Source organism: Lampris incognitus, chromosome 20 (assembly GCF_029633865.1).
Source record: "Lampris incognitus isolate fLamInc1 chromosome 20, fLamInc1.hap2, whole genome shotgun sequence".
In the NCBI taxonomy this organism is placed as follows: Eukaryota; Metazoa; Chordata; class Actinopteri; order Lampriformes; family Lampridae; genus Lampris; species Lampris incognitus.
Window position 1 is genome coordinate 20,201,325 of NC_079230.1, and position 27,766 is coordinate 20,229,090.

General features: G+C 42.1%; 1 protein-coding gene across 1 annotated transcript; it reads right to left on the minus strand.

Annotated features, from left to right (window-relative positions):
* Positions 1–231: 231 nt before the first annotated feature.
* sec24d (SEC24 homolog D, COPII coat complex component) lies at positions 232–27,149 on the minus strand. Its single transcript, XM_056300062.1, has 23 exons — positions 27,080–27,149; positions 25,645–25,853; positions 24,910–25,012; positions 24,446–24,582; positions 23,398–23,691; positions 21,729–21,850; positions 21,228–21,339; positions 20,731–20,858; positions 19,057–19,195; positions 18,762–18,877; positions 16,884–17,008; positions 13,998–14,189; positions 11,681–11,774; positions 10,106–10,222; positions 9,299–9,469; positions 8,398–8,494; positions 8,121–8,266; positions 7,413–7,551; positions 5,846–5,964; positions 5,447–5,626; positions 4,759–4,950; positions 3,797–3,886; positions 232–2,701 (listed from the first exon to the last, which is right to left on the minus strand). Exons 2-23 carry the CDS (start codon positions 25,793–25,795, stop codon positions 2,561–2,563), a joined length of 3,105 nt encoding a protein of 1,034 aa, XP_056156037.1. The 5' UTR covers positions 25,796–25,853; positions 27,080–27,149; the 3' UTR covers positions 232–2,560.
* Positions 27,150–27,766: the final 617 nt, after the last annotated feature.

Genomic DNA, 27,766 nt, shown 5'->3' on the forward strand with positions numbered 1-27,766 from the left:
CTGGCGACCCCCGTGTTGGTAGGCAACGGAATAGACCACCACGCTACCCGGACCCCCTTTTTTTACATGTTTTCTAACAGATTAGCTTGTGTGTTGACCTTTCTGAAAGACACCTGTTAATTTCAAACCTGTATTGAGTACGACACATTGGAAATATAACACACTGTTTCTGACCACGTGAAAAGGTGAATTTCCTACGTGCATGTAAGCATTGTGGGTGTTGAGGTAAAGTTGGGTGTACAGGAAAAAAAAAGGAGTGAAGGAACCACGGAGGATTCAGTCAGGAATTTAATCAAAACCAAGTGTTTTGTATCGAGTTTGGATTCAAATGTACATGGCACACCAATCCAATGACCATCCACCAGTCCCAAGTCAAAACACTTTGCATTCGATCCACATGAGTCCTTCCAGTTCCACCTCGCTCACTGGTTTCAACTGGGCACGGGAAAAAAGTGTCAAGTACTCAAATTACCTGAGAAAAGTGACCACTCAAACCGAACAGATGTAACTCGGGGGTCACACAGCTCCAACACAAAGATGTCTACTCTTGACAAATATCAACTTAAGGCAGATGGGATTGTGGTTCCTACATGGAAGCTGCCCATTTCATGTACAGTTTTGTAGGCTACATAAACAACGTACAGATACAATTCATCAAGGCTTCTCTTATCAGTTATACAGAAGCAAAAAAAAATCTGTTTATTGAAAATCACAAATGAATACAAGATTATGCTTTAACTGTACTAAAATTTACACTTGGAATGTTCAACCTCGCTGCCACGAGTAAAGTGTCAGGCATTTACTGATAGTTAATAATCAGTCAACGGGTTGTCATTTAATTTGGTCCCAACGAACACTGATTTGGATTTCATTTACACTGCAATCTAGATGACATGATTACCCTTTCATTATCTGCAACAATTCTGCAGAGCTCTCTGTGCAATGCTGGATACGCGGCACAGTTTTGAACTGCAGGTCCAGCAGAGAGCAAGTTAAAATGGCCTGCATTTGCACTGGATTGACTGTATTGCAGCTGGGGCCTCTTTTTTTTTTTCATAAAAATACGGCCAACCGTGAGGTTATGCTCAACTAAATGGTAAACTAGATTTAATAAAAACCCTTCCAGGACTACTGCTGTTGGTGAATCTGGATGCTATTTCAGGGCAATGATTGCCATGCCATTTGTCCTTCACACCAATCTCTCTCATTGCACATTTAAATCATCGCCGATCCCTCATGCGGAGCGTCGTGCTGGTCCCTTTTCATGACATTCTGATGCTTATTTGGCGAGAAACTGAATGGGCCGTTCTTCATCAGGGAACACAATAACTGTCTTGGAATCAGTCGAGTCACAAAGCCGTGAGCAACTTATCAAATACCGAATCAGAGGCTGCGTCTCTGCATCGATGCACACCATCACATCAGTATTTTTTTTTCTTCCTGTGTAAATCAAATTGAATCAGCCACGGTGTAATGAGCCATCAATTTATCAGCCATAGCAACAATTTTCAGTCCTGCGAGACGGAAGCTTTAATTGCAGCCTTTCGGTTCGCTAGATACTTGAGGCTTTTTGCACCATCAAATCTAGGAATCTTTCCAAATACTAGCTCGTTTTATTTTATTCTCTGAATGTCCAAAAACTAAGAAAGGTAAACCTTAACGGAAAACAGTCTTCTAGCAAAGTAAAAGATTTGGTGGCGTGACAATATTTACATAGCCAAGGCCTGTGCAATGTGCCAGATAATATTTGTATCATTATTTAATGACAGCTTTCATATTTAGGAAATAACTGTTTGAAATTAAACAATATGAAGCTTCCGATAAATCTAGACATGGGTACAGGTAATTTTTAACAAAAGTTGGCAATCAGCTCAGCTCATCTCATCTTTTCACTTCCAAGTCTCATCCAATCCTCCGATCGAAGAAGCGGCACAGAGAAATGCTGTTGCCTAGGACAGCACACGGTGTATCGCCAAATATTACGTTGTATTGCTGAAACCAGTAGCGTATATAACTAAAACTATTTCAGCCTCCAGGACGGGTGTCATTTGTTCCCACTGGCCCGTCCCACTGTGCAATTTGCATTTCTAATAAAGGTCAAGAGCAAGGAAAGCTGGATGTGCTGTCCAGCAGGACTAAAACACTTGTGTATATTGCTCATTACAGTCCTGTAGATTGACTAAGAAATTTCTTTAAGAGTACGTACAAGGGAATATTGGGAAAACCAAAACAAAGCAAAAAAAAAAAAACATCACACCAGAGTCCCGTGTAAGTGTGCGGAAATAGGGGTGGCAATGGTGTGTTTAAAAAGGCAGCTTTGGAGTCTCCAGGATGACTCTCAAAGGGCTCTCCATGGCTCATTTCTTTTCATACCTTCTCAAAAGGAAATGAGAAGAGCTGTCTTTACATCTCCCATGTCTTGTAATGAAAATTCGAGAGTTGAAGAGCCCACGGGAGCCTATTGAGACTCACCCTATGAGATAATATGGGTAGTCCAATGGATGTCCCATATGTCCTGGGCCAGCGAGGCAGGCGGACACTGAGGTCATTTAAAAAGGAGTTAAGTGAGGAGCTGCCTGATCTCCCGGTGGACGTAGCAGAGGAAGTCCATGTAGGAGGCGCCTCCATACAGACCCTTGTCCTCCACCAGGAACTGACGGAACAACATCTCCGGCTTGTCCTTCTGTCTCACAATCTGGAGCTGGGGGGGCAAGCAAACAGAAAGAAAGGTTGAAAATCAAGGTAAAAAATTCAACACCCCCTCCTCCTTCTACCTATGCAGTTATATGGGGAGTTAAAGGTAAACCCACATGTTCCACACACAGATTGACACTTCAGCTTTTACACTCGCTTACTCTTCCTTTCTTTTTGAGAGACTCTTCATTTTGAATCATAGAGCCGCTACGAGGAGTGTTGGATTTCTGTTGACTTAGCGCCCCCCCTGTGGACCAAAGCAGTAGTGTTTTGCAGAAGTATAACTTAATTATTGCTACACACATGCATCCACTGCCTGGTGGCTTGTGCATTTGTTTTGAAGAAATGAGTGAGATACAGCAGTGTTTTGGAGGAACAGCTGTTTGTAAGATACACAACGATGAGGTCATTTGTCTCCAGCATCCCGTCTGTGTGCCGTAAATCATAAGATTTCACAGGGAATCCAACTCGGGGACAAGCATTAGGAAGGATTATGAAAGCAATGTCTAATCTTCACTCTGACAGTGTTATTTCCTTCTGTCGATCATGTAGAGGCATCACAGATAAGTTGGGACATAAATAATCTGTGGGAAAAGTCCCGGTAGCAACTTGAAACTGTCGTGTAAAATGCAAAGATTTCTTAGCCTATGGGTTTTCAATCAGGTCCTTAGGTACCATCAGTTTTAATGGTTTTCTTATCTGCCAGATAGTTAACTTCATTCATCTATTGTTTCAGCTCAAAACACCCTTTGTGGAACACACTGGACTCTCAGGTAAGTGTTTTCATTCGGTGGTTTGTTTAGCAACACCGCAAACAAAACCTCAAAAAACCAAATTCTCATGCATGGGTCATCACAGTCTAATGTGCTGGTGGTGCAACCGCGGTACACAACTACCCCTTGCACGGGCAAAATTATTTTTCCATTTTTATTCCAAAAGTTACGAATATGTGTTCCTTCTGGTGTTTAAATTACTTCCATCTCCTTAGTTAAAAACAATTTTCCTACTGTAGATGTTTATGTATGATAATGTTTTGCTTTTAAAAGGGGGAAGCACCTGGTGGGTGGCGGTGCATTTAATGACAGGTGCCAGATAGTCATACCTTCATGGAGTTGGGCCTTTGATCAAGCAGAGCGTTGATGATGGAACGGAGCTTCTTGGAGTTGGGGTTGTCCAACTCCGGTAAAGTACTCTGAAAAACACACATTATCATACAGTGAGTCAGTTTTGCAGGACAGATTTACCATTTACCCCAGAGTTGAATCAGTTCATCCGGACACAACGTTTATAGAGAGAAACGTTTCATCATTCATCTAAGGGACCTCTTCAGTCTCGGCTGACTGCAGGTATCCCCACCTTTATAAACAATACAGTTGCATAACGACCGAAACCAACGATCGGTTTCATATGCAAATTGTTGTGACCATTAACTAGAGCTACAATGGCAATATGTACTATTTACAGAGGATTGGGGATTAGTTGCAATCACAGCGTTGTAAAATGGTGACAGAGTAAATCTGCTATGTCCTGAGACTTAATTTTAACTAGGTCTCATCCACAAATCTGAACCAGTGGCTGGGTGGTGTCCCTGGATAGGACATCAGAGTCTTGTATATGGCCACTATAGGTGAAACATAGCACACCCATGCTTCTGCCTATAGTACTGCCCCCTGTATGTGAAGAATGTGGACTGAAGACACAGCTTCAGGAGTAGACACACTTGCTCAGTGTTAAGGGTGGTCCTGTTGCTAAGGGTGGGGTCATCCTGTAATTTCATATGGACTACCTCCAATGCTTCATGTGTGCATGTGCACGTGTGCAAAGTCTCACTCCAGCCAGGTTACCAAAGTCGGCAACACTAATAAAAACATACTACATTTGTCATGTGCAAAAGAAATTCCATAGGAAGGAATAAAATGTATGCAATTTTGATTTACAATTATGTTGATTTACAATTATGCCAGTACACAAGTATTTTTGAGTATGTTTAGCAGCCAGGGTGTGAAACGTTTGTCCTTTTGCAATATCTATTAACACTACAATCTGTGGGTTTAAGCGGCTGACCATGTGTGTTTGAAGGTGGGAGAGGGAGGGCAGGTTGAAGACGCCTTGGATGAGGTCTGGTGGGCTGGCCTGGCCGAGCCACAGGAACATGGAGTGGCCGTTCTCCAACAGGAACATGCCCCCGTCCGTGAGCCGTTCCTCTGAACAACGCACAGGAGCGGGAACCGCCTCACTGCCAAAATCCATGTTGTGCTGCAATGAAGAGTTTGATATGAGTGAGTGAGGATGATCATTGAGAGGGAAAGTTGTTTTCTGGCCTCCTAGTGGTAGCATTCATACATCGGCGCAAAATGGCTTGAAGAATTAAAAAATATATTTTTCAGGATGCATTGCAGTATTAAGACAGTGATGCCACTTAAATTTGATTCTAACTGTTCTAGCGCCATTAAGACAATAAACAATGATTATTCATTGATTTATTGTTTTTAGTTCATTGCTGTATATATTCTAAAAATTCTGCAATTCCAATAATTATGCTGGTATGCATTTGTTATCATTTTTCAAAATTTGGTCAATGGAGAAGTGAATGACGATTTCTCTCAAGACCACTAGAGTGTGCAATTTTTCTATTTTCACCCACAATTGAAATTCCAGTCATCCGAGGAATTAGAAAAATATTTTTCGTTATACTGCGAGTTTTCAACCAATTATTTATCACAATTCTACTGACTGGAGGCCGGCCTCTTACCAGTGGGATGAGGCGTGGGTAGAGCAGCAGCTGGGTGTCCTCCACCCCCATGGCCATGACAGCCAGCCTCTGGTGGGCCCTCTCGTCTGTGGAGAGCTCTGTACTGCCCACCAGTGGAGCGGTCTTCATCAGGCTGTTCATGTAAACTGGGAACACCTTCATGGCGTCAGGCAAGATGAGCTAAATATGCATATAGATGGTACATATATGCCCACACACACAAACAAAACAAGAAATGTTGAGATTACTTTCAAAAAACGCACACCTTGAACACATTGTGGTTGTAATAATGGCTTTTCAAAGAATAAGTTACTGTGTCTCATGTACTACTGCATCTCAGTGACTGAATACATGTTATCTGATAATGGAGTATGCACTGTTTACACAGTCTTGACTGACCTGGCTGGCAGCGGAGGGACTGGCACAGTTCTTTCTGTAGCACGCAAGCATGTGGGCTGTCTGGTTGACCAAGATCTCCCTCACATTCTTCAGAGGTTGGTTCAATATGGCACGGTAAGCTGTGAGGACAGGGTGGACGGTGAGTTAAAGGAAAGGAATTGAGAACTGGGATTGGCTTGAATGGGGAGACATTTTAAAAGTAAAGGAGTAACACAGAGCAAAGAATCACAAAAAAAGACTGGGGCCAACAGAGAAAACAAAACATCTGCCATGCGAGTTCCCTAATTTTGGTGACTCTCAAAATGCTACTTAAAGCATAGGATGCATGGTGCTTTGTGCTACTGAGCAAGTTTCAAAACCTTCCAACCCATTGTGTTGTTAAAAGGGACAGAAAGGGTAACGTTGTTGTATAGCTGTACTAATCCCACTGGGTGGCGCCATGTCTGTTTCATATTGCCACACAGGTTCAATGCTGAAAAACTCCGGTGTCAATGTTAAATACAGAAGGGACAAAATGCATAAGCTGATGTCAACCTCCGCAGGCAAGATTGTGGAAAGTGACACGGAAGGCAGCGAGTATATGTATTAAACTAAAAATTTCCTTTAGCGCAGGAAAATTGTGTAAAAAAACAGCTCATGTAATAACGCGAACTCAAGTCTTACTCATGTGCTGAGCTGATGTGTGCGTTTACACACATGAGCCAAGGGATTTCTATTACTGGTTAAAAAAGTCTTAATAGTGCTTTTCACAAAATTATCAAATTCTGCTTTTAAAACAGACTTCCAGAGGCTGATACCTTAGTTGTATGAGCTTTACTGTCAATCATTGACACGGATCAATTTATATCAATATCTCTCTTCTAACTATGTTATCATCAGTTTATTTTCCTTTAATACAGTAGTTTTCAATCAGGTCCTCAGGTACCACCAGTACTGCTGTCTTTCTGTTCTACCAGACAGTTTAACCACATTCACCTATTGTTCCAGTTATTCGGCCTCAAATCGGCTAACATTTCCGAGACGCGAGATCTTCATCCCACAGCAGCCATGAGGGACTTGGCGAGAGGCCAGAGCGATGAAAGACAAGTGTGAAAGGGAGGCAGCTGAAGGTCAGCGATACAGATGCGCTGAATGCTCGATGTCAACCCATACTTTATGAGAGACATGTGGTCTTTATTTCAAGGAGTTATTCTTTCAATCATAGGCCGATGAGTATGTGGAACTGAGTAGATTATCAGGGTGATGCATGGGGTGCGTCCTGCAAAGGTGAAAACCAAATTGCAGTACATCAGCTTGGTGTGTCTGAGCTACAAATCACTTCGTACAGAGTGCCAACTTTACGGTATGATTGCATCTTGAAGTGACGACCTGTTTAAAAAGGTCAGAGCAGAAATATTTCTTGCACCTGTCTTGGATTCTTGGAAGAAGATTTCTGTCAAATTTGCGCGAGATTTTATTGAGCGTGGCATTGTTTTTATTGACGCGCCGGAAATAGTGTGAAATGAAATCGTTAGCATTGACAAACTTTGACCGAGGGCAACGGCGTCTAAAAAAAAATGACGCTCACCTGATTTGGCGAAGAAGTTGATAAGTGCGTCGGTCTCACAGCTCTTGTAGAGCTCGGACAGCTGGGAGCTGCAGTTCAGACTGATGTTGTGGACGCGCAGACGCCGCTGACCACTGACAGAGGTGTACAGCAAGGCACACTGGGAAAGTGAGTGCAAAGGACAGTCATGAAATGCCATTTAGAGTGCCCTAAACTTCCCCCATTTGACGCATATCCGAACGAAACGGCACGGGTGGGTGGGATTTGGTGAGGGGAGGGAGAGTGACTTGGCGAACAGCTAATCATGACAAGGCATATTTAGGAGAGTACACATCAATATCTATTGGCCATGAGCCAATAGCATATCTATTGGCTCATGGCCAATAGATATTAGAACATTTTGTTAGTGTACACCAGCAAGTGCAGGGTGACATCACTAAAAAAATTATCGCAACTGTCAGGAAGAGAAAAATATTTTTAAAAAAAACATAAAACAACTTTTTCTGAGAATTTCTAGAACATACATTTTCCATTTCGTGGACCTTTAACGGAGCCAAGAAATTAAATGGTTTGGCACAGAACAAGTTTTTTCACCAAACGGCACACATTTTTGGAACAAAACAGCGATGTTAATTGTAAATGCTGAAAATAAACACATCTTTTTATATAATTATTGCGATTTGAGTGTGTCCGTTTGTGTATGTGTGTGTGTGTGTGTGTGTGTGATACCTGTATGAGCGCGCCAGCCTCCTCGCTGAGCGCGTCATCGTGTTTGAACTCCACGGTCACGGCCTTATCGCAGTCCAGAGCCGCCATTTCTACATCTGTGGTGTTGTTCATGTGGATCGCTCCAAAGAAGTCTGTGGCTCTGAAGCCTGAAAAATAAAAACACAGGGAAAGAAGTGAATTCCTAAGAGGACCGGCATTTTCCTGTCATCTGTCATCCTCACTGATGTGTAAAAATGAAGAGTATTCTGAGACACTACGATGCTTTTTGTATTTGTACCTGTGTTGGTACGAACACGCATGATGGCGTCGAAACAGATGGACTTCTCCACGTCCTTTTTCAGGTCTCTTAGAAAATGCTCCCCGTCGGTCTCCACCTGGTAACGTCAAGTACATTGACTCAGTAACAGATGGCTGTGTCTTTATTTAACCACCAGGTGGCAGCGTTTTCACTATTTTGTACAGCTAAACTTGGAAACATGCCAGAGAAAACGACTTTTGGCCTCATGTTGAAAGTGATTTAATCTAGTAAGTCTGATGCCAGCAGAAATGATGGACCCAAGCTGTGGTTTTGGTACGGGTAAATAACAAATGTAGCTCCTAAATCAAAATAAACTCAATTATATTGTTTAGAGGACGGAGGAGGGTTAGGTTACAGATCTTGGTGGCGTTTGATGTGTTGCGATCTGCAGAAACTCATGTAAAATGTTCAGTTCAATTGAAGGGATAGTACATGTGCAATTTGTATGCAATACTGTCCTGCTATATTGTGTATATCTGCTACATTTTCCTCGCCGTTTGTGTCACCTTTCACACAGGACATATCTATTGTATACTGGACTGTGTGTGGTGTGCCAAGATCACCATTATGATATCCTACAAATGTCTGCTAGATGTCCCTGCCTACAGCTGTTAAGTTGGTCCTTTGTAACATAAGGAAATTAGAAAGAAGAACTGCGGCCTATCCAGGGTGTCTCCCTGCCTGCCGCCCAGTGACTGCTGGAATAGGCTCCAGCATCCCCGCGACCCTGAGAGCAGGATAAGCGGTTCAGATAATGGATGGATGGATGGATGAACAGATTGGGGTGGCAATACTTGTTGAGAAACTCCTCATATTGTTCAAATTCTGCAAATGTACACACAAGTGTGTGTGTGTGTGTGTGTGCTGGTGCAAATTATACCTGGAAGTTGTTGTACTTGTAGACAGATCCTCCCGTGTGAGAGGGTACGTCAGCCATGGTGGCCATGTCCACATACTGGTTGGGGAAGAGGTAGAGGTCCACACAGCATCCCTGGGCTACACACTCTTTATTCAGTTGCTCATAAATACCTTTCACTGGCTGGAACAGCATCTATGGAGAGTACCAATCAAATCAGCTAGGTGAGGGATAACGTCCCACTGAAATTAGAAGTGGAGGATTTCAAAGCAAATCTTCATAATATAAGCATCGAATGGACAGCACCTGTGCATGTTCCCTCTTACACACATTCCCACCGGATGTGACAGTTGATTTCGTTTCCATAAATTTCAATTGCTCCATTTGCAAAGACTTTATCATTCTAGCAATGATTAGGGTGATTTTTAGAGGCTGCAAATGTCCAAAAAGTCACTAAATCTGACCAAATGTTTGTCAAATGTACAAGAATGATTTTCTCCAAGAATTGTCTTGAAAAATGCAGACATTTTTTTCCATCAAGGAATAAGAGTTTTCGCCCAACACGACCGATGGGCCCAAGTTACCTTCCATTGCATCTTTCGCAATGTGACGACTGCATGTTTATATTTCAATGTCAATTCTGAAACCACATGCTGTTCAGCCCTACCTTAACTGTGAAAACAATACTGTTCTCATGATGTCATAGTCTGCTGAACTGATCAGGAGTGAACGGGACCCAACCCTGCAACGTACCCCAACACCGACTAGTCTGTAATGTGTATTTGCAGCTCATCTTGTAATTTCTCCTTGTCAGTACAAAGAACAGCTCACCTTCTCCTTCTCAGTGTTGACGAGCTTTTTGTCATCCCTGTTTTTCAGCTTCCCAGGTGCCTCGGCGGTGGGGATGGTGGAGTGAAAGATGAAGAGCTTGCCGCTACACTCCGCTGCCTGAAGGGGGCGCAGGTTGAAGAGGAGGGGAAAAAAAGAAACCACTCAAAAGTTGTGTGGCCTGCAGTAAGTATTTTACTCAAAAGTAGAGTGAATTTCCAGGACGTGATTTGTTTCCAGCTTTACAGGGGGCTCAAGGGGTCATGTCCTGGGTCAACAGGAAGGAACCGACATACATAAGTCACTGACTGAACGTTTGCCCTTGTGTGTTTTCTTGCAACCCCTCTGCAAGGCTGAAGGTTGCGTGTGAACACTTCCTTTAATTCACGCCAAAACACTGACCTCATCATGGAAAAGTTTGGTTTGGACTTCAAAGTAAACACTAACATATCAGCAGGAAGACAAAATAAAATAAAAGGAAACTTGGTTGGCAGGTTGGATGACTATTTACAAGTTAATGCCAAATCCGGGACAGGCAATACATCAAAACAATCAAAAAAAACAAGAACAATCCCGTTTTGTTTTATTTTTTTGTATTCGGAGAGAAGAGCAAGGACCAAAAGAAAACAGTTTGCCTTCAGCAAATCAGGCTGTCATTTGTTTGGAGAACATGCTCCATGTTCTTGTTTTGGTTGACAGGAATTTGGCAAAGGGTTTTATAAGAAACTGTTATAAATCTACTTCTTCACTTTACTCTAATCCTGGATAGGCCACATTAGGACTGGACAATAATCCAACATTACTGATTATCGTCTTTTGATGGTATCGTATCAGCATAACGTTCAGATACCGTCATGTCATAATACCCAATTTTGTTTAAATTAATGATAACGAGAATCTGCTGCTAAAAATTTCCCACAAAATGAGGTCTGAAGTATTTTTCCGCGAGAGTTATCTGAAAAAAAATAGTTTTGGTTTGATATTATTACTCAACCAAACAGCTCAATATGAGGAACCTGAGTTGGACTCTTAAATATGGCATTTTACTGCACATGTAGCTGATTATATATATATATATAAATATTTATAATCAAGATCGTGTCAAATACCTTACAAATATATTGTGGTGTTTTCCGTCTTGCCTTGCATTATTAGACTGTATTGATTATTTCAAATAACCCTTTTTTTTCTTTTTCAAACAGCACTTCCAGAAATGCCAACAGGTCAAACATCTCAGTCCTACTTGGGACTGTAACTCATCAGAATAGTAAAAATGCCCTAGGAGCTAGTTAACAGTTAGTATACAGGGTTTTGGTTTTTGACTTTAAATAAGTGTCTTGTGAAGGGGAAGAGAGCTACCAGAGAGAGCACGTTACATGTTATGTATAGAAGTAAAACTGGAAGTGGGCTTGGACATGTGACTTTCCACCTTTCTGCCCTCGTGACCCCTTTACACCTGACCATGCTAGTTTACACACATACACAGCTAGTGCTGAAACGTCTGCCTTTGGCAGGCTGCAGTGAGACCGTAATATCCTGCAGCGTGATGCGGTTGACAGGAGTCACCCCGTCACTCACCTTAAGGGCCTCCACTCCGGCTTGGATGACAGGGGCAAAGACCGTCTCACTCTCGTTGGTGTCTGCAAACATGTCAGGGATCTGATCCAGGAGGCTGGAGACGAGAGAGACGGAGTTAAGGCTGTGTCGTCATCACGTCACACAACAGGCACACTCATGGTAATCTCGTTGTGTTGAAACACAAGCAATGCAAGTTTTACAGATTGAAAGATGCCACAACATTTTTTTTAAATATTGTGTATAGCCACCACCTGCCTATTACTGCATCTGCAGTTACTGAAACATTGGAGAGGGAATATGCACTCTCAAAGTTGTTTTGTCAATATATTCTGTGTGTGTCCTGCCTTTATGTAACTATATAAAGGGTTTGTCTGTAAAAGTCTAAGTGCATTGCCTATTGTGTGTGCACACTTTCTACAAAACTTTGGTCTGCAAAGCAGAAATGAAACCCATCCATCCATCCATTATCCAAGCTGCTTATCCCAATAGGGGTCATGGGATGCTGGAGCCTATCCTAGCAGTCATCGGGCGACAGGCAGGGAAACACCCTGTATGGGCTGCCAGTCTATCACAGGGCCGACACGCACACACACCTAGGGATAATTTAGTATGGCCAATTCACCTGACCTACATGTCTTTGGACAGTGGGAGGAAATCGGAGCATCTGGAGGAAACCTACGCAGACACGGGGAGAACATGCAAACTCCACACAGAGGATGACCTGGGACGACCCCCAAGGTTGGACAACCCCGGGGTTCGAACCCAGGACCGTCTTGCTGTGAGGCGACCGCGCTAACCACTGCGTCACCCATTATTAGATGTTGTTGTTTATGCATATGAGACAGCTATCTTAGACAGCTTCTTCTGAGGCCCTCCATGTCTGCCACCATCCTACTCAGGTGTTGACATGAACGACAACATGGACATCCTTAAGATGTGAGGAGGGTCAGTGTGACCGAACACAGCATCCTGGTACATCACCCCATCTCTCCCAACTCCAATTAACACAGGATGAGGGCAGAAAGGGATCAGAGACATGTTTTGTGTTTCCCATTCAAGTACTTGCTTATTCCACAAGATCCACTTAAGATAATTTCACTGGCATATTTACATGAGTACTAACAATATCAACCAAGATATAAGTCTGTGTACTGTTTGGCAGCAGCCCAAAGGCTGGAGCCTCAAACCTGGCATGCATAAAAATGAACTTACTGTATGTAATTAAGTTATGTCTCTATCAGACCTCCATCGGACCATCTAGTTTTTCCCCTAGTGTTTGTTTGCTTGCTTTCCAAAGCCTGGGGATATGCACTGAGTTATTCACACACTAAAAAAAAATACACAAACTTGTTTTTTCTATACTTGAAGATCCGTCATTAATTGCATTAATTCCTGAACCTGAACCATCAGACCAAACTGCCTAACCTTAACCTTTACCCTAACCTTAATGTAATCCTAATTCTAATTTTATCCCGAAACCCAAATCCTGACCCTAAAATGGACCCCTTGGAGAAGAAGGAGGGCCAACCACAATGTCCAAGTGTCCTCATTTTGCAAACATACACACAGTTCAGTATTGGTTTTTTTATGTTGGCTATATTATTTCATAGTCAAATAAGCTCTAAATTCACAACAGGTGATTGGCAATTTTATAGTTTTACAAGGCCAATTTATACTTCATGCACTCAAATTGACGACGCTGGATCAGCGAAGGTGCTCACACAAGAGAGTGAAAGAGGATGCTTTATGTGTCGATATTATTTGACATATTTACAATGTTCATAAATAATAGCTTAGGTCTGCCATGGATAGTAAAAATAAACAAAGTACAGGTCGTTTTGACCTGTACGTCCTCCCAATGTTTTGTTGGTAAATTGTGATTATGTGATCTTAATCCCCCCCATCTTGAAAAACGAGAGGCCATTATTTTAATCAAAATGTTCTGTAAGCGCCACTTGACCTCGTGTCTAACCTGCTGACATTTTGTTCAAGATTAGCATACTAAAAACCCTCTAACAAGACAGTTTATATTGGGCGTGATTCTGACCCTGCTTTGGCAAATGTCAAAAAGGGCTTTCAAATGACTACAATCATCCAGCTGATTGCTCATTAAGTATTAAACTGAATCTAATAAAGTGGATCGTATTGGAGCCTACTGTACATGCAAGTCTAAGCCGTGTATAGCCACAGGGAAGCCAAATAAACTCGTGAATTTTGCAAAGCATGGTTAAATCTTGAGGCTGGCTTATGTTGAATTGAAGGATTATATAAAAAATTGCCCATAAACATTTCTACCATCTTCTCAAATCGGTCTTACTTGTAGATGACAGCCTTCGACTCTTGGTAATTCACAAGGAAGCCATCGAGCAGTGGAACGAACATCTCGGCAGTGTCTGACACCACCATCATCTGGGGCTGGGCCAGGGTGCTCTTCACATTGTAGAAGTGGAGGATCTTGTTGTAGGTGACAAAGCCGACCTTTACTGTCGAGCTCTCGGCTCCTTCCTCTCTGCGGAGGCAGAAAGATAAAGTGGCTCAGCTCCACAATTCACCGGACAATCCAGTCTTAAATGATCTCATGTCTGTGCATGCAGCGATATCAACATTTTAATGCAGTAGAGAGTGATAAATATCAGCATTCCAGTAATGATTCAACATTGTATTTCTTGCCAACAATATCGTACTGAGAGAAATGTACTGTAGAAGTCACAGGTGAAGCCTTATTGCATATGTACTCTCAGAGCCTTTTGTATATTTGCACTACCATAAAAGCCTCCCCTTTCTATAAATCATCACAAAGTCTGGCAGAAGTAACTAAAGGCCTGAAAACATTCAGAGAAAATCTGGCTCACTTCTTCTGCAAAGCAAAATATTTAAAATCGAAGAGAGGGATCTGATTTAACTTTGAGGCGGGCACCACATCCTACCAGCTACAAGAGACCCATTACTCATCTCTGGGTGCCAAGTAGACATTAACATTCACACAGGAGTAAAATAATAACCAGTAAAGAATTGTTTATTGCGCTTGAACGTGTGCCATTAGTGTGAGATTGGAGGTTAAGAGCAGAGGAAATTGCATTGTGCAGGTAAATCCTGTTTGCTTAAGAGATCGGCGAGCTATTTGCTAATGAGCATCGTGACCGAGCCTTTAAAGGAATTAAAACACTAAAAATTTCTAACATCACTCATTACTTTAATCGTCATGCATTTTGTACTGTCTCTTTCTAATGAAAATAAATATAAGTATAAAAGGTAGAATTCATTTTTCTATTTGTCTTTTTAAAAGAGCTCCCCTAGTTCAGCCTCTTAGCCAATATTTTTTTCTAACGCTCACGACGAGACACGTCCATTTGCATACAGCCAATCAGATCAACCTGCCAAAATATGAAACTCCACCCACTCTTACCACAAACCCTTGACTTTACTCGTCACTCAAAGGTCTGCTCATGAATATTAATGAAGACTAGACCACTCCCTCACAGTTCTTGAGATGATTGAGCAGTGGATAAAGGAATAAAAAAAAAAACAATGTTAGTTATATACAAATAAAAATTTGTTGTTTTATCACTGATGTCCTTCTGTTGTTTATAGCATTTGTTTTCTCTCTCTCTCTCTCTCTCTCTATGCGTTACACAAGTTTAACTTAATAGTGGAAAACCACTGTTTATTTGCCCGAGTTAAAATATATTTTTCCTTCCCCTGAACCCACTGTCCCTTATGTTTTTATAAGACTATGTAGAAAGTGTCGAGGACATAGTGGTAGTACACTTAAGACTATAAAAGAGCTTAACAATCCTGATGATTACTAGCGTGCATTATGGTGGATTATGGATACTGGAACCCAGGTGAACTCCTTCGAGGTTATTCCTCAACATCACTGCTAACGGGAGTTTGTTGCCCTCTCTTCCTAAGCTTCCCAGCGACAGGGGATGCAAGCATGTAATGTGACTTAAATCACATGGCCTTTGACGTAAATCAGCGGCGCTACAGAGAGCAGATGGGGGAACGGAGACGTTTGTTACCGCTTGTTCTCATGGTAGACATGAATCCTGAAAAACATCTATGAGTATTATTATTAAAAGAAATCCCAGTGGGAGAAGTAGCCCCACACCTGTTTCCACTTTCTCCGAGCTCTTGCTGTCCCTCTTGAGTGGGTTGAGGTGTATTTGACAAATTCTGCTGCGTTTCTTAAGAAACTGTAAAAAAAAAAGTGCTTGCTGGGTGTCCAACATGTTTTCAATTTAGGACCGAGAGGAGTGAGATGGGGGTGAGTGCGGAGCGGGGTGGGGGTGATGGGTGGGTGGGTGCTCATTTGGCGCACACAACCAGTAAGTGTTTGAGGAATGATGTAATGGCACCGGTCAAATATGGACATATTGCTACATGGCCGAAGGGTAAAGGAGGAGGGGGGGGGGGGTTCAAGTTATTCTAGGAGTGCCCAGGTGAATTATGTCATCCTCATTCTTTCATGAGAAATCAAAAGCTCACTTTTGGTATGGCGACCACCGAACTAGAGCCATCTGTGCCACAGACCTCTTGTGTTTTACACTCCTTCCAACAGTGTCGGGACTACAATATTTTTTTTCTTTCTGTTTTCGGCAGCCTCAGTGCCCTGCTTGCTTATAATACCCACCCCCTGCAAACCTTAAGGCAAGAATTTTCAACTGATGAGATACTTGAATACTTGGCCGAATCCCCCCCTCCCCCCGCCCGACACCGCCACCTCTGCTGTAGACCTGTGGGAACTCCATATTTGGCAAGGCATATGTTTAAGCTGTGCAGCAGTATTTTTCAACGGTTCGAGGACTATCTAGCATTGTATGAGTCAGGTAAACTTGAGACTCTACCTGGAAAGGCAGTGGCAGCACGTTGGAAGGAGGTCTGCAAGGATGTGAACCCCTGAAATACGCCCTGCAACAACGTGATGGCATGCTGACAAAAAGCAACTCCGTAAATCTGACATAAGCATTCTGTCTTGGACTGTTGATCCCCATGGCCTTACAAATCGTATTATAACCTCTGAGTGTCAAGAAGGTGATTTCTTTAATGAATACTATTTCATTTTAAGTTTCTTGAAGCTGATACAAACGACACTGTCACCTTAAAGCTAGAAAGCAGTAAAGCTTTCCTTGAGCTAACATCTGCTAGTCCAAACTATTTGTATATATATTTTCCTTCCTTGGGTTTATGTGTGTTTATGTACCTGGGTAGTTCGTCCAGCAGAGTCTTGAGTTCGTCACATATGAGTTTGACCAATCCACTTTTGATGTTGGAGTAGGACACGTCAATCATGAAGATGTAGGCGGGAGGACTGGGAGGCTTGTTGTTCTGTGGGGAAGACGGCAGGTGTTACAACTTTCTCTGCTGTGGTTTTCATATCAGTCGAGTTAATGTGGGATGGTGGGTTTACGTTATGAGATTGTTTTATTTCAATACGATCTGCGAGTTTGACAAACGGAGGAACACGCATCTGAAAGTAAAGCTGATCTAAAACACTGTGTCAAGGGGTCAACACCATAATTACTCAAAGACTTCTTTTTTGAACTCTTCCATCTTCTAACCTTTGAAATGTTAACTTCCTGGATGACTGCGTGGGGCCCCAACTTGGGGTCAAACCTGTTCCTTCTACCTTCAGTTTCTGTGCTTCATTTTCAAATACCTCTGATGTTTGGCTTTTGGCTTGCTTTGAGTGGTTGGGGAGGAGACCGTTTGTGACAGCTATGCATTCCTGAGAAATGGAGGGGAATGGCATGGAATGGTTTGGATGGGATTGGGGGGGGGGGGGCAGCAGGACATTGTTAGGTTTCCATGGTCCTAAACCCATGACAAGGCACTCACCTTGAAGGCTTTTTGTTTAAGAGTTGTCCGACAGTCACTCTTTCCAAATATTAATAAACAGAGCATAAGTAGGCCACGGTGTGACTAGTGGCTCTGCCAGCTTGCCCTTACCCCATAAAAACCACAGCCCTCTGAATCTGAAGACAGATTTAGTTGGTATACTAGTGACGATATTGACGGTTTATGGGGTTTTTTTGTTGGTTTATGTTCTCATCTCTTTTCTTTCTTTGTTGTTGTTCTCAGCTGCAATCTAATCATCTGGTGCTAAATGAAATGCAGGGAGCCTGCCAAAAGAATGAATCCCCCCCATCTCAGTCACCGCCAAGTGGGAGGATCTGAAAGCCCCTTCAGAAAAGTCCCTAATGCAATGCGGTAGATGCTAATCATTTTTATTCTAGCTCTGTTATAGCTCTATTATCCTCTGAAGGGGTTGCATTGACCAAGATTTTTTCATCATTTAGTGAATTTTAAGTGTTGACGGATAATTGCAAATGCCATAGGACATTATTTTGACAAAATTTTCATATGAAATTGACTTTGCCGGCTCATATTCTGACTTATATTCTTGTTAGTTATGGTGCAGTCCATGATTTTACCTTTTTTCAATGTTTTTTTTAACTGCTGTTTTACTTTTTGCCAGCTCAAGGAAATCAGCACATCTATTTGCTATTCAAAGACGGTATACAAGTAAACATCATTGCTAAACCATTATCTAAACATAGCCTACATGTTAGACTTAAAAAGTGTAGTGTGCTAAAGTAGGCTACTAGCATCTAAAAAGTGCATTCAATATTCCCAACGCACACACTGAGTTCCAGTATTAATAAATTGCCTTTTTTTTTTCGAGTCTTTCCATAACTTTTGACATTTTTTTAAGTTCTAGTACGGCATATTGTGGCACTGGCATAAAGCATTGTAAACCACAAATACACAAATGCAATGGAAAATATATCAGTAAACATGAAAACAAATATGATGGGTAAAAATAGAGTAGGGCAGAATTTTTACGACATCGTCCGTCAAAGTGACGGATCATGATTAATTATAGCGCAGCAGCTGCTCCTATGAGGAACACTGATTTTTAAATGACAAACTCCCTCAGTGCCAAACTTTTACTTGTGGAAACTTTATATCACCAAAAAGAGGAGTAACCACCCTGTTTGAGCCCACTGACTGATGTGAGAACAATGTGCCCCACGTGTAGTAACTCGCAGCCTACGGTTCATCAGCAGTTGTTGTATACCTTGCAATAGTCCATCGTGGCTGAAAACTCATAGGATCCCAGTGACAGCTCAGGCCTCTCGTAGAAGTCCACCCTGCGGCCCATGTGATCAAGATGTTGGAAATAAAAGACTGGCACTGGCAGGGAGACACAGAGAGAGATATTGTCACACAAAAGGCCAAAATGTCCATGCTTGTCATCACTACGTGGTCACGTCCTTTTGGTTTTTAAGTTCACATGTGTTGTCACGTTTCCTTTATCAAAAACGGATCTACAATATCCAGGCGGTGACGGCTTCCTCTGCGGCCTGGCATACCTTCATTGACACAGCTGCAGAAGCCACACTGGTAGCGGCGACCCCCGTCGATGAACTGCATGTAAGGACACATGTAAGCTTTGCAGCGGTTGCAGCGGATGGGGCCTGTCTCGCCGTGGTTGACAACATATAGAGGAGGCTAGACAGGGACAAACAAGACACAACGTGACAGTTAAGGTCACCGCCTATGTGAGGAAACACTAACAATATTTTGATCGAGACTTAATTTAATGTTGCGTAAGTGTCTAAATCTGATATTTTCCATTCCTGGTCTAAGCTAAACAACTTCTTGGACATATATCAGTGTGTACATCATTTGAAACAGGTACACAACTTTAGTTCATATGTCCATATAAACATGGAGCTCTGTTTTCTCTCTGGCATCAATAATTCCATGACACGTGTAAATATGTGCAGCGCACATTTATATACCGGACGTATATCCAAAGTGAAACGTAACTGATAGCCTCCTGTTTTGTTTAACATAGCAACCAACTGTTTCTCACATTGACAATGTGGGCCTGCAGATAGACCGATTCAGCCGAAGAGAAAAAAGCATGGTGAACAGTAAATGTGTTTATAATATCCAAGTACAAGTGGTATGTATCAAATGCAGTGAACTAAATCTGTCATGAACTAAAACAACACCAACATCACGGCACAACCACACGTTACCATGAGATGTAGACAACATACAGTGTATTTTGGCAAACACTCAGTTTTACTATTATGGAATAATATTTGTGGGGAGCTGTTCCATGTTGCGGTCACTGGATGAGAACAAACATGGGAAGACAAGGCACTTGTGTTTGAGTCATTTTGTGTAAACCTCTTTTCATCTTCAATAGTCCCCGTAGATCTGACATTAGCTAATTAGCTCGGAGTGAGATGGGGAGAGAGCTAACATTGCCTAAAAAGGCCTATTGGCTCTTGGGACAAGCGAGAGTGGAGGGGGATAAAATCTAAGGCAAGATTTTTGGACCACACAGGATCCAAATAGGAGTTCACGCTTGGGACAGAGGAACATTTACAGTACTTTGACCAATGTTACATAACATAGGGACAACACTGGGAACATGGGCTATCCAGGGAGAACTAATGCTATTTTAATCCCACCTTTGTTTCCAGGAGCCTTACTGTATGTAGCACAATGTCCCAACGTAACATTCAAATTTTATATTTCTTTTTTTTTAACATAAGTTAATAGAAAAGGTCTTCTGTTTGTCTAGTTTTCAAGTAAAAATAAATCCAATGAATGAGAAGTTAACATTAAGAGTTCTTAAATGGCACTGTTGGCAAACTACTAGCCGCCAGAATAATTTCAATGTATCTTGACATAGAATCTGCAAGTGCAGATTAAAAGTTTACACACTAAAAAAAAAAAAAATCTACATTCTTTCATCTAGTGGCATTTATCTTGCCATCTAGGAGGTTAAACTGACCCAAAGTATGCCAGAGAAATGGGCTCCGAACCATAATGTAGCTGCCAAGAGTGAGATTTATACAGTTGTTTCTTAATATAGCCTCTTTTACTTGCTGTCATTTGTCATTGCGGCTCCTGTTTGTTTGTGGTACGTTTTTCAGAGATATTTATTTCAATATTTTTGCTTTGAGCTTGCCAGAGTTAGGCTGCATGAATTCGAAACTAGGACGCCGATAAGAGCTGTGACTTACCTCATTCTTTGGCACACTGGCAAATGGTTTGATGATGGCGGCCAAAGGCACTTGGCACTGTTTGGCCAGGTCAGCCGTGCACGGTAGAGAATAGGTGGTGCAGCGAATGAACCTTGGACTGGCATTACCTGGAGTTAAATCAGCCAAGAACAGCAAATGACCGCGTTATGGTTACAGAAAACATTTCCAATCATGCTCTCTTCAAAATAAGTGGGAAATTATAGTTTTAGTCATTATTCTGTAAACGTTCTGAGTAAAAATTAATCTTCAAAACCAATCACTGTCTGAAGTGTTTGGAAAATGACATAAGATCAAGATTACAAAAGCTCATGAGTTTTAAAAAGTGCACTGAATAGGTATATTTCAATCTAGAAGAAAAAAAGAACAAAAAAAGCATTACATTTTCCGTCAAAGACGTCGCTCTTTTATGAGCCTGCTGTGATGTTTTGCGCAAATGTTTGGTGCCTGAATGGAAATGTGTGGTAGTATGGTGTTACCTTGGTCCTGGACTGTGAAGTCAGTAGTGACCAGAGGTGGAATCTGGCCTCTGAGGTTCGTCGCGTAAACTTGTCCACCTCTTTTAGCTTGGTCGTCCTCGATAACCTGAGTCTGAAATTGCAGTGAAGTCATTCGTTAGAGTCGAAGCTAATTTCTCAGCAGCTAAAGGATCGGTACCAAACTTTTGCAAGTAATCCTGCTCTTGCAGACAAGCTGGCTACATGTCAAACATATGTATAATATTAACTTTTAGCTCATGAAATGAATCCCTTGATTTTAGCTTTTTGCCAAAAATGTAATAGAACATTTAATGTAATGTAAATGTAATAAACACCTTACGTTAACACACTGTGTACTGATGAGTTAAGCAAAGTTGACATTTTTACATCCCTTTCTCACACAAATGGGTTGAAAAGACACTTTCTCAGGATGGAAATGGCATGTGTGGTATGTGCGTATATGAAGGTATGCACTCAGAGCAGGATTAGCTTTCTACTCACTATGCTGGGGATAGAGTCAGGGTCCAGCTTCTTCTGAGGTGGGCCAGCCATTTGGTTTGCTGCTCCGGGGAAGGCCCCTGGGAAGCCTGGCTGGGGCCCGGCCATCTGACCCCCAAACTGACCTGGACAAGAAAACGGGAATCATTACCTAGGTATTAGCTGCATTTTTAACATGGATGCTTATTTTTGTGCAGGACTCTGCTGCATTGACCTCAACTTGTTCAGTATTCATTCACAGATGAAAACTGATGTGTCGGACTTAAAAAGAAACAATCACAATTGTCAACATTATACACCCATGACATCGCAAACGGACACAATTTCGATGGCATTTTCAGAAACACACCGAAGACCGCTCAGTATGACGGCTGTTAATGGAGTTTCATCCCTACAATATATATATAGAGAGATAATGTTGAAAACCATGACTGTTTCCCTTTAAGGCTTAAGTTTCGGCAACATTAATTCAGACAGAATGTATTAGGTAAAAACTGTGAGGGAATCCCAGGGGCGGAAAAAAAAAGTTGATGCAGGTGTCACAGTATAGGTAAAGCCTGATATGACCATTTATCTTTTATTTTTAAGCATCTAGTAATTGCCATCGCTGCTCCTTTCACATTGTTTCTCTCATGTTTTCTCCAAAGTTATCTCCCTCAGTATGCATGTCTATGTCATCATTTGACCCCCCCCTTAAACACAACCAGCTTTCCGCCCTCTCTTTTCTATGTGTTCCTCTCCCCATTGTTTTAAGGATGTTAACAGACAGTGAGGAAATGTATGATGTGCCAGCAGACACTTACACATCACAAGTGTGGGCTGGGTTTTGTAAGGGTTACACTGACTTTCATGTTTCACTACCAATAACTGGGTTCGAGCCCCGGGGTAGTCCAACCTTGGGGGTCGTCCCGGGTTGTCCTCTGTGTGGAGTTTGCATGTTCGCCCCCTGTCTGCGTGGGTTTCCTCCGGGTCCTCCGGTTTCCTCCCACAGTCCAAAGACATGTAGGTTATGTAGGTACTAAACTGTCCCTAGGTGTGAATGTGTGTGTGTGTGTGTGTGTGTGTGTGTGTGTGTGTGTGTGTGTGTGTGTGTGTGTGTGTGTGTGTGTGTGTCAGCCCTGTGTGATGGCCTGGCAGCCTGTCCAGGGTGTCTCCCCGCCTGCCGCCCAATGATTGCTGGGATAGGCTCCAGCATCCCCGCGACCCTGAGAGCAGGATAAGCGGTTCGGATAATGGATGGATGGAAATGAGAGTCCAAATAGGATGTTAACACCATCCTTCACTCCCTGTCCCGTTACTGGATTTAGTAGATGTATAGCTATTAGGATTTCTTCTTGCAACCAGTCACAAAACTATAGCATTAGTAGAATCAAAATGACACGGTTTGCACTTTTACACTGGACTGTATTGAATTGCATCATATCGTACCGCATTAGGGCTGAATCAAACGGTATCAACATTTTGGCTGCTTAAATTGTTTCCAAATGCCTCGGCCCATTTATCACGTATTGAGCTACGACTTGAATCGGTCTCATAGGAGGATGAGATACACATCCCTTGATAATGGTGAGCCACAACCACTATCAGTGGTAATCACTTGGGTTCACTTATGGCAAATCAGAAATATTTTACTTGTTCTCAAAAGGTTTATGGTGCTGGTTTGAAATGTTACCTGGCTGCTGAGAGTACCCCTGTGGACCAGCAGGTCCTGGACCAGGCTGCTGGAAGCCCCCAGGGCCCGGAGGAGGTGGCCCAGGGAAGGGTCTGGCCATGCCTGCCATCGGAGGGCCAGCCATGGGCATGCTTGTTTGGGGTGGTTGTGGTGTTGGCATCTGAGGAGACATGTGGGGTGATTGAGGGCCTGGAGGCATCGGTGGCTGACCCATGGCTGCAGGAGGAGCTGCCTGGAAAGGCTGCTGGGCCACAGAGCTAGTTGGAGGTGGGGGGCTTGACATGGGTCCCGGGGCTAGACATGGAAAATTTGATGTATTTAAATTTAGCAGATGCTTTCATCAACAGCAACTCACAAGAGAGTCTGCAATTGGCAGATGTAGTTGTGTGTCAGCCAACAGGCATCTTGGAGCGCAAATAATTATTGTAGCATAGCCAAAAGCAAATTTTATGTCAAGTGCAATTAATGTAAGTGCACAACAGGTAGATCAACAATACTAATGCCAGTAACATGGGATTCAAAATTAGCTGGACAATACAACAACTAGTATCACAGTCATGCTTGAACACCATCTTTAGGTTAAAGCAGGTGAGGGAAAGGAACTTTTTTTATGCCTTTCTTGACTGAAGTAAGTTGGTCTGCAGCACTGACCGAAGACAGGAGTTTATTCCACTATTATGAAGCCAGGTGAGAAAAGAATCTGAACCTAGAGCTAAGCCATTTTGAAGTGGAAGTAGAAGCAATGCATTATTGCTTTGTTTAGTGAAGTGAGCCAACTGTTATTTCTTTTTCTGTCTTTTTATCACAGATGAGACACAAGTTGCATGTAGCCAACACATTGGTTATACACATCAACTTGGCAGAAAAGACAGCCAGAAGCACTTGAAATATTCAAAGGTGTGGTGCCTACATGAGTTTTTTGACTCACCTCATCAACCAAAACATAATCAGCAAACATAATTACTTAGCTACATTGTTTCTTGTTGTAACTGTTGCACCCTACTGAAAGTACAATGAGCGCATGTACATTTGCGATTAGCAAACTCACCATAGTTGCCTATGTTCATAGCACCCATCTGATTGGTGAGCTGCTGTGTTGGAGGCGGGGCCTGTGAGGCCATACTGTGGTATGGGGACTGTGGAGGTTGGCCATAGGCTGCAGAAACAGCTGGAGGAGCTGGGTACCTGAGAAATGAAAGCAACATTTAGCTAAACGGTTAAGACTATGGCCTATTACTGCCAAAGAGTAAAATACTTGTGGTACGTTTGTCTAAATAACCTTAGATAAAACCTTAATCTTTTGGATTTGACTGTCAACTCCAGTGTTTGCTCAAGCAATCAGTATAAGTTATTGATTTTGCTAACATTCATATTTAAACAGCTTTCCTTGGTGAATTATCTGTGCAGCTTTGCTTTTAACAGCTTCTTCATGCAGCCTAAAAACACATATCATGATCCTGCTACACTGCTAATATTTTTTCCCCTTTCAGTTTTTAGGGTCAATATTCTTACCTTTGTGGATAAGCACCATTCTGCTGGACATTTGGACTGTACTGACTGGACACTGGTGGTGGAGGCATACCAGGAGCAGAGGACACTGGTGATTTCATCATTCCTATTGGGGTTATGTTACCACATAATGTGTTATCAGATGTACAGATTTGTATGGTCTACAAGGTATAAGAGGAAATTATAGCCATTGTTCATCCAAAACTATATTTAGACAAGGATATTATCCACATATTATTATTCTTATTATCAATAGTAATAGTCGTGGTAGTAATAAATCCAAGTAGAACTTTACCAAATATTAACCTAAGAAAGGCCAAGTTTACAACAAACTATGTTGATAGGTTAAGTATGAAATCATGTTACTATTACAGTTGATTTGGACTTTAGTTATCAGATTGTCATCTGAACTTAGACATAATGAACAAACATGCAGTATGAATATGCATCTCATAGTCATATACAGTGTAAGACAGTCCAATTGTCTTACACTGTATATGACTATGTATCTCATATTCATACAGTGTAAGACAGTCAAATGGTATTACACTGATACAGTTGGACCTCGGTGGTGTGAACGTGATTGCACAGCAACAAATGACTTCATACAAAAATGAATGGACTGCCATTTACAGTGATGTATTTTTTCCAGTTAGCAAGACTAGACCCGTCCAAAGCGAAAGGGTTGTCTTGTCATGTTGTTCGGGAAGAAAATCAAAACACAAGACTGCACTTTACCTGTTGGTGGAGCAGAGAATGTCTGTGGTTGTCCTCCGTAGTGTCCATACATTTGTTGGGTGGGACCAGAACCAAAGCCAGCTTGGTAGCCCCCCATTCCAGGCTGGGCCTGGGAGTACGGGGGCGCGGCGACATAACCTTGTTGACTCATTTTGCTGAGATTAATTTTATGATCTTCTCATGCCAAGACAAATGGGTTCTCAAACAACCTGTGAAGTTGAAAAGATGCCAAATAATTTCAGTCAGATCACTTTGACACGTTGTAGGAGCAGATGATACTAAAGAACAAAATCAGATAATTATCAGAATTACTTCTTTTGAGATACTTTGCTTTTAGTCTACATCCACGTCATTCCTCACAACATGTACTGTGAATTTTGTCATAACTTGAGCGACAACACCATTGCTTAGTTTCAACCTTGAGGAAGTATCAACACATGTAACAGACCTTTGACATTGGTTTATTCAGAGATAAGGCAGTCCTATCTTTGATAACCATCCCCAAATGGCTCCACACGTGTTGTCTGTTTCTGCTATCAGCAATACATATACTCAGTAACTATATCCAAGTATGACACAATGATATTATTCCTATCATTTACATACGGTGATTAAAGTAAGGATAGCCTAAAATCTGTCATCATCTATAAAAAAACAGATCTATGTTAACCAAAGGAGTTGAATCAAGTGCAACTGGACTTGGTATATATGATCTATGTTGTGCTCGGCATTTGACCCAGCTTTTAGTCACTGCATCTTTTCACACAGTTAAACTGCACTACTACTTTATTACGAGTGAGGCCTGTAATAAGGTAACGTTAAGAAAACGGGGGTCCTGTTTTAATTTGGCAAATACTGTTAAATGGACGAGGATGTGCACCTTTTGAAAACTGCAAGAAAAAAATAAGAGCTGGTGGGGGAAACAGAGGTTACAGCTGTGCATTTGGTAACGCATCACAGTAAGAAGGCCCAGACACTGTAAATAAGATGAGCACGGTGATCTAAGTCAGTCGATGTCCTCAAGACAGCGGACTGTGAGAGGAAACGGTGATGGTACCGAGGCACCGTGGGTTAGCACTACCCAGGATTGCCACGTCGATCACCGTTATGATGGCTTTAAAATCCGAGCATCCCTTCCTTCCATCTTCCAACTTAAGCCCAGCCATTCAGACACACACGTTGCCCTTAATGCGTTGTGAAAATGCGGCACTACTTAGCTAAAAGACTCTAGCATTAGAGTACCGTTCCCTTTGCTAGCCGTTATTTACACACATACATGTAGGAACACGGAAATCGCGACAAAGTTTCCCTTGCAGCTGCAGCCCTTTACTATTCTCACCTATGGAAAAAGAAGACAAATAACTGATCCCCGGGTGCAGTATGAGACGATTTCCCCGGCCGCCTTTTGAAAGTTTTAGTGAATAAGTGGATTTACCTGTATTACGGGCAGAACCGGTCAAATCTTCCCCCACTATGTATCGCCGATAGTGAGAGCGGAGTGCCACGTCAAACTCCGCTACAGCGCCGGTCCCGTTGTTACGCACTGTAATTCATGGTGGACGACGCGCATGCGTAGTTCTGTGGGAACCTGTACACGTCAGCAGAGCCCTGCCATTTGTAGAGAATATGATCTTGAGTTTTGACGGATGCATTTTTCCACACACAAATAGAAAAAGTAATACTGTCCCTAGATTATAGGGTCTTTATGCATGCTCAATAATCCAGGTACGAAAATAAAAAGAAGGTCTTTCAATAAATGTTGTATCCAGATGAACTGATTTAACCTCCTAGATTGCAGTTTTTCATTTGCCTACGATTCTTTCGGTTTTGTTTTTGCTTTTTTTTCTTTTCTTTATTTTGCTTTAGGCGCTTTCAAATGTTATGTGAACAAAAATCATTGAATGATGTTTCCGGTGTATGAACCTGTTTATTTATTTTGATATGGAGACAGTTTATGTCATTGCCATTTACTTCGCCTATTACGTGTGTTTTCATAATTCAATGAAAAAGCACGTGTAGAACCCATATCTAGTCAATAGACCGGTCAGTGTCCAATTGGCCTAGATATCATTGGATATGGACACTAGACACCTATATACTGTCACACGTGAATTGGAGCTGG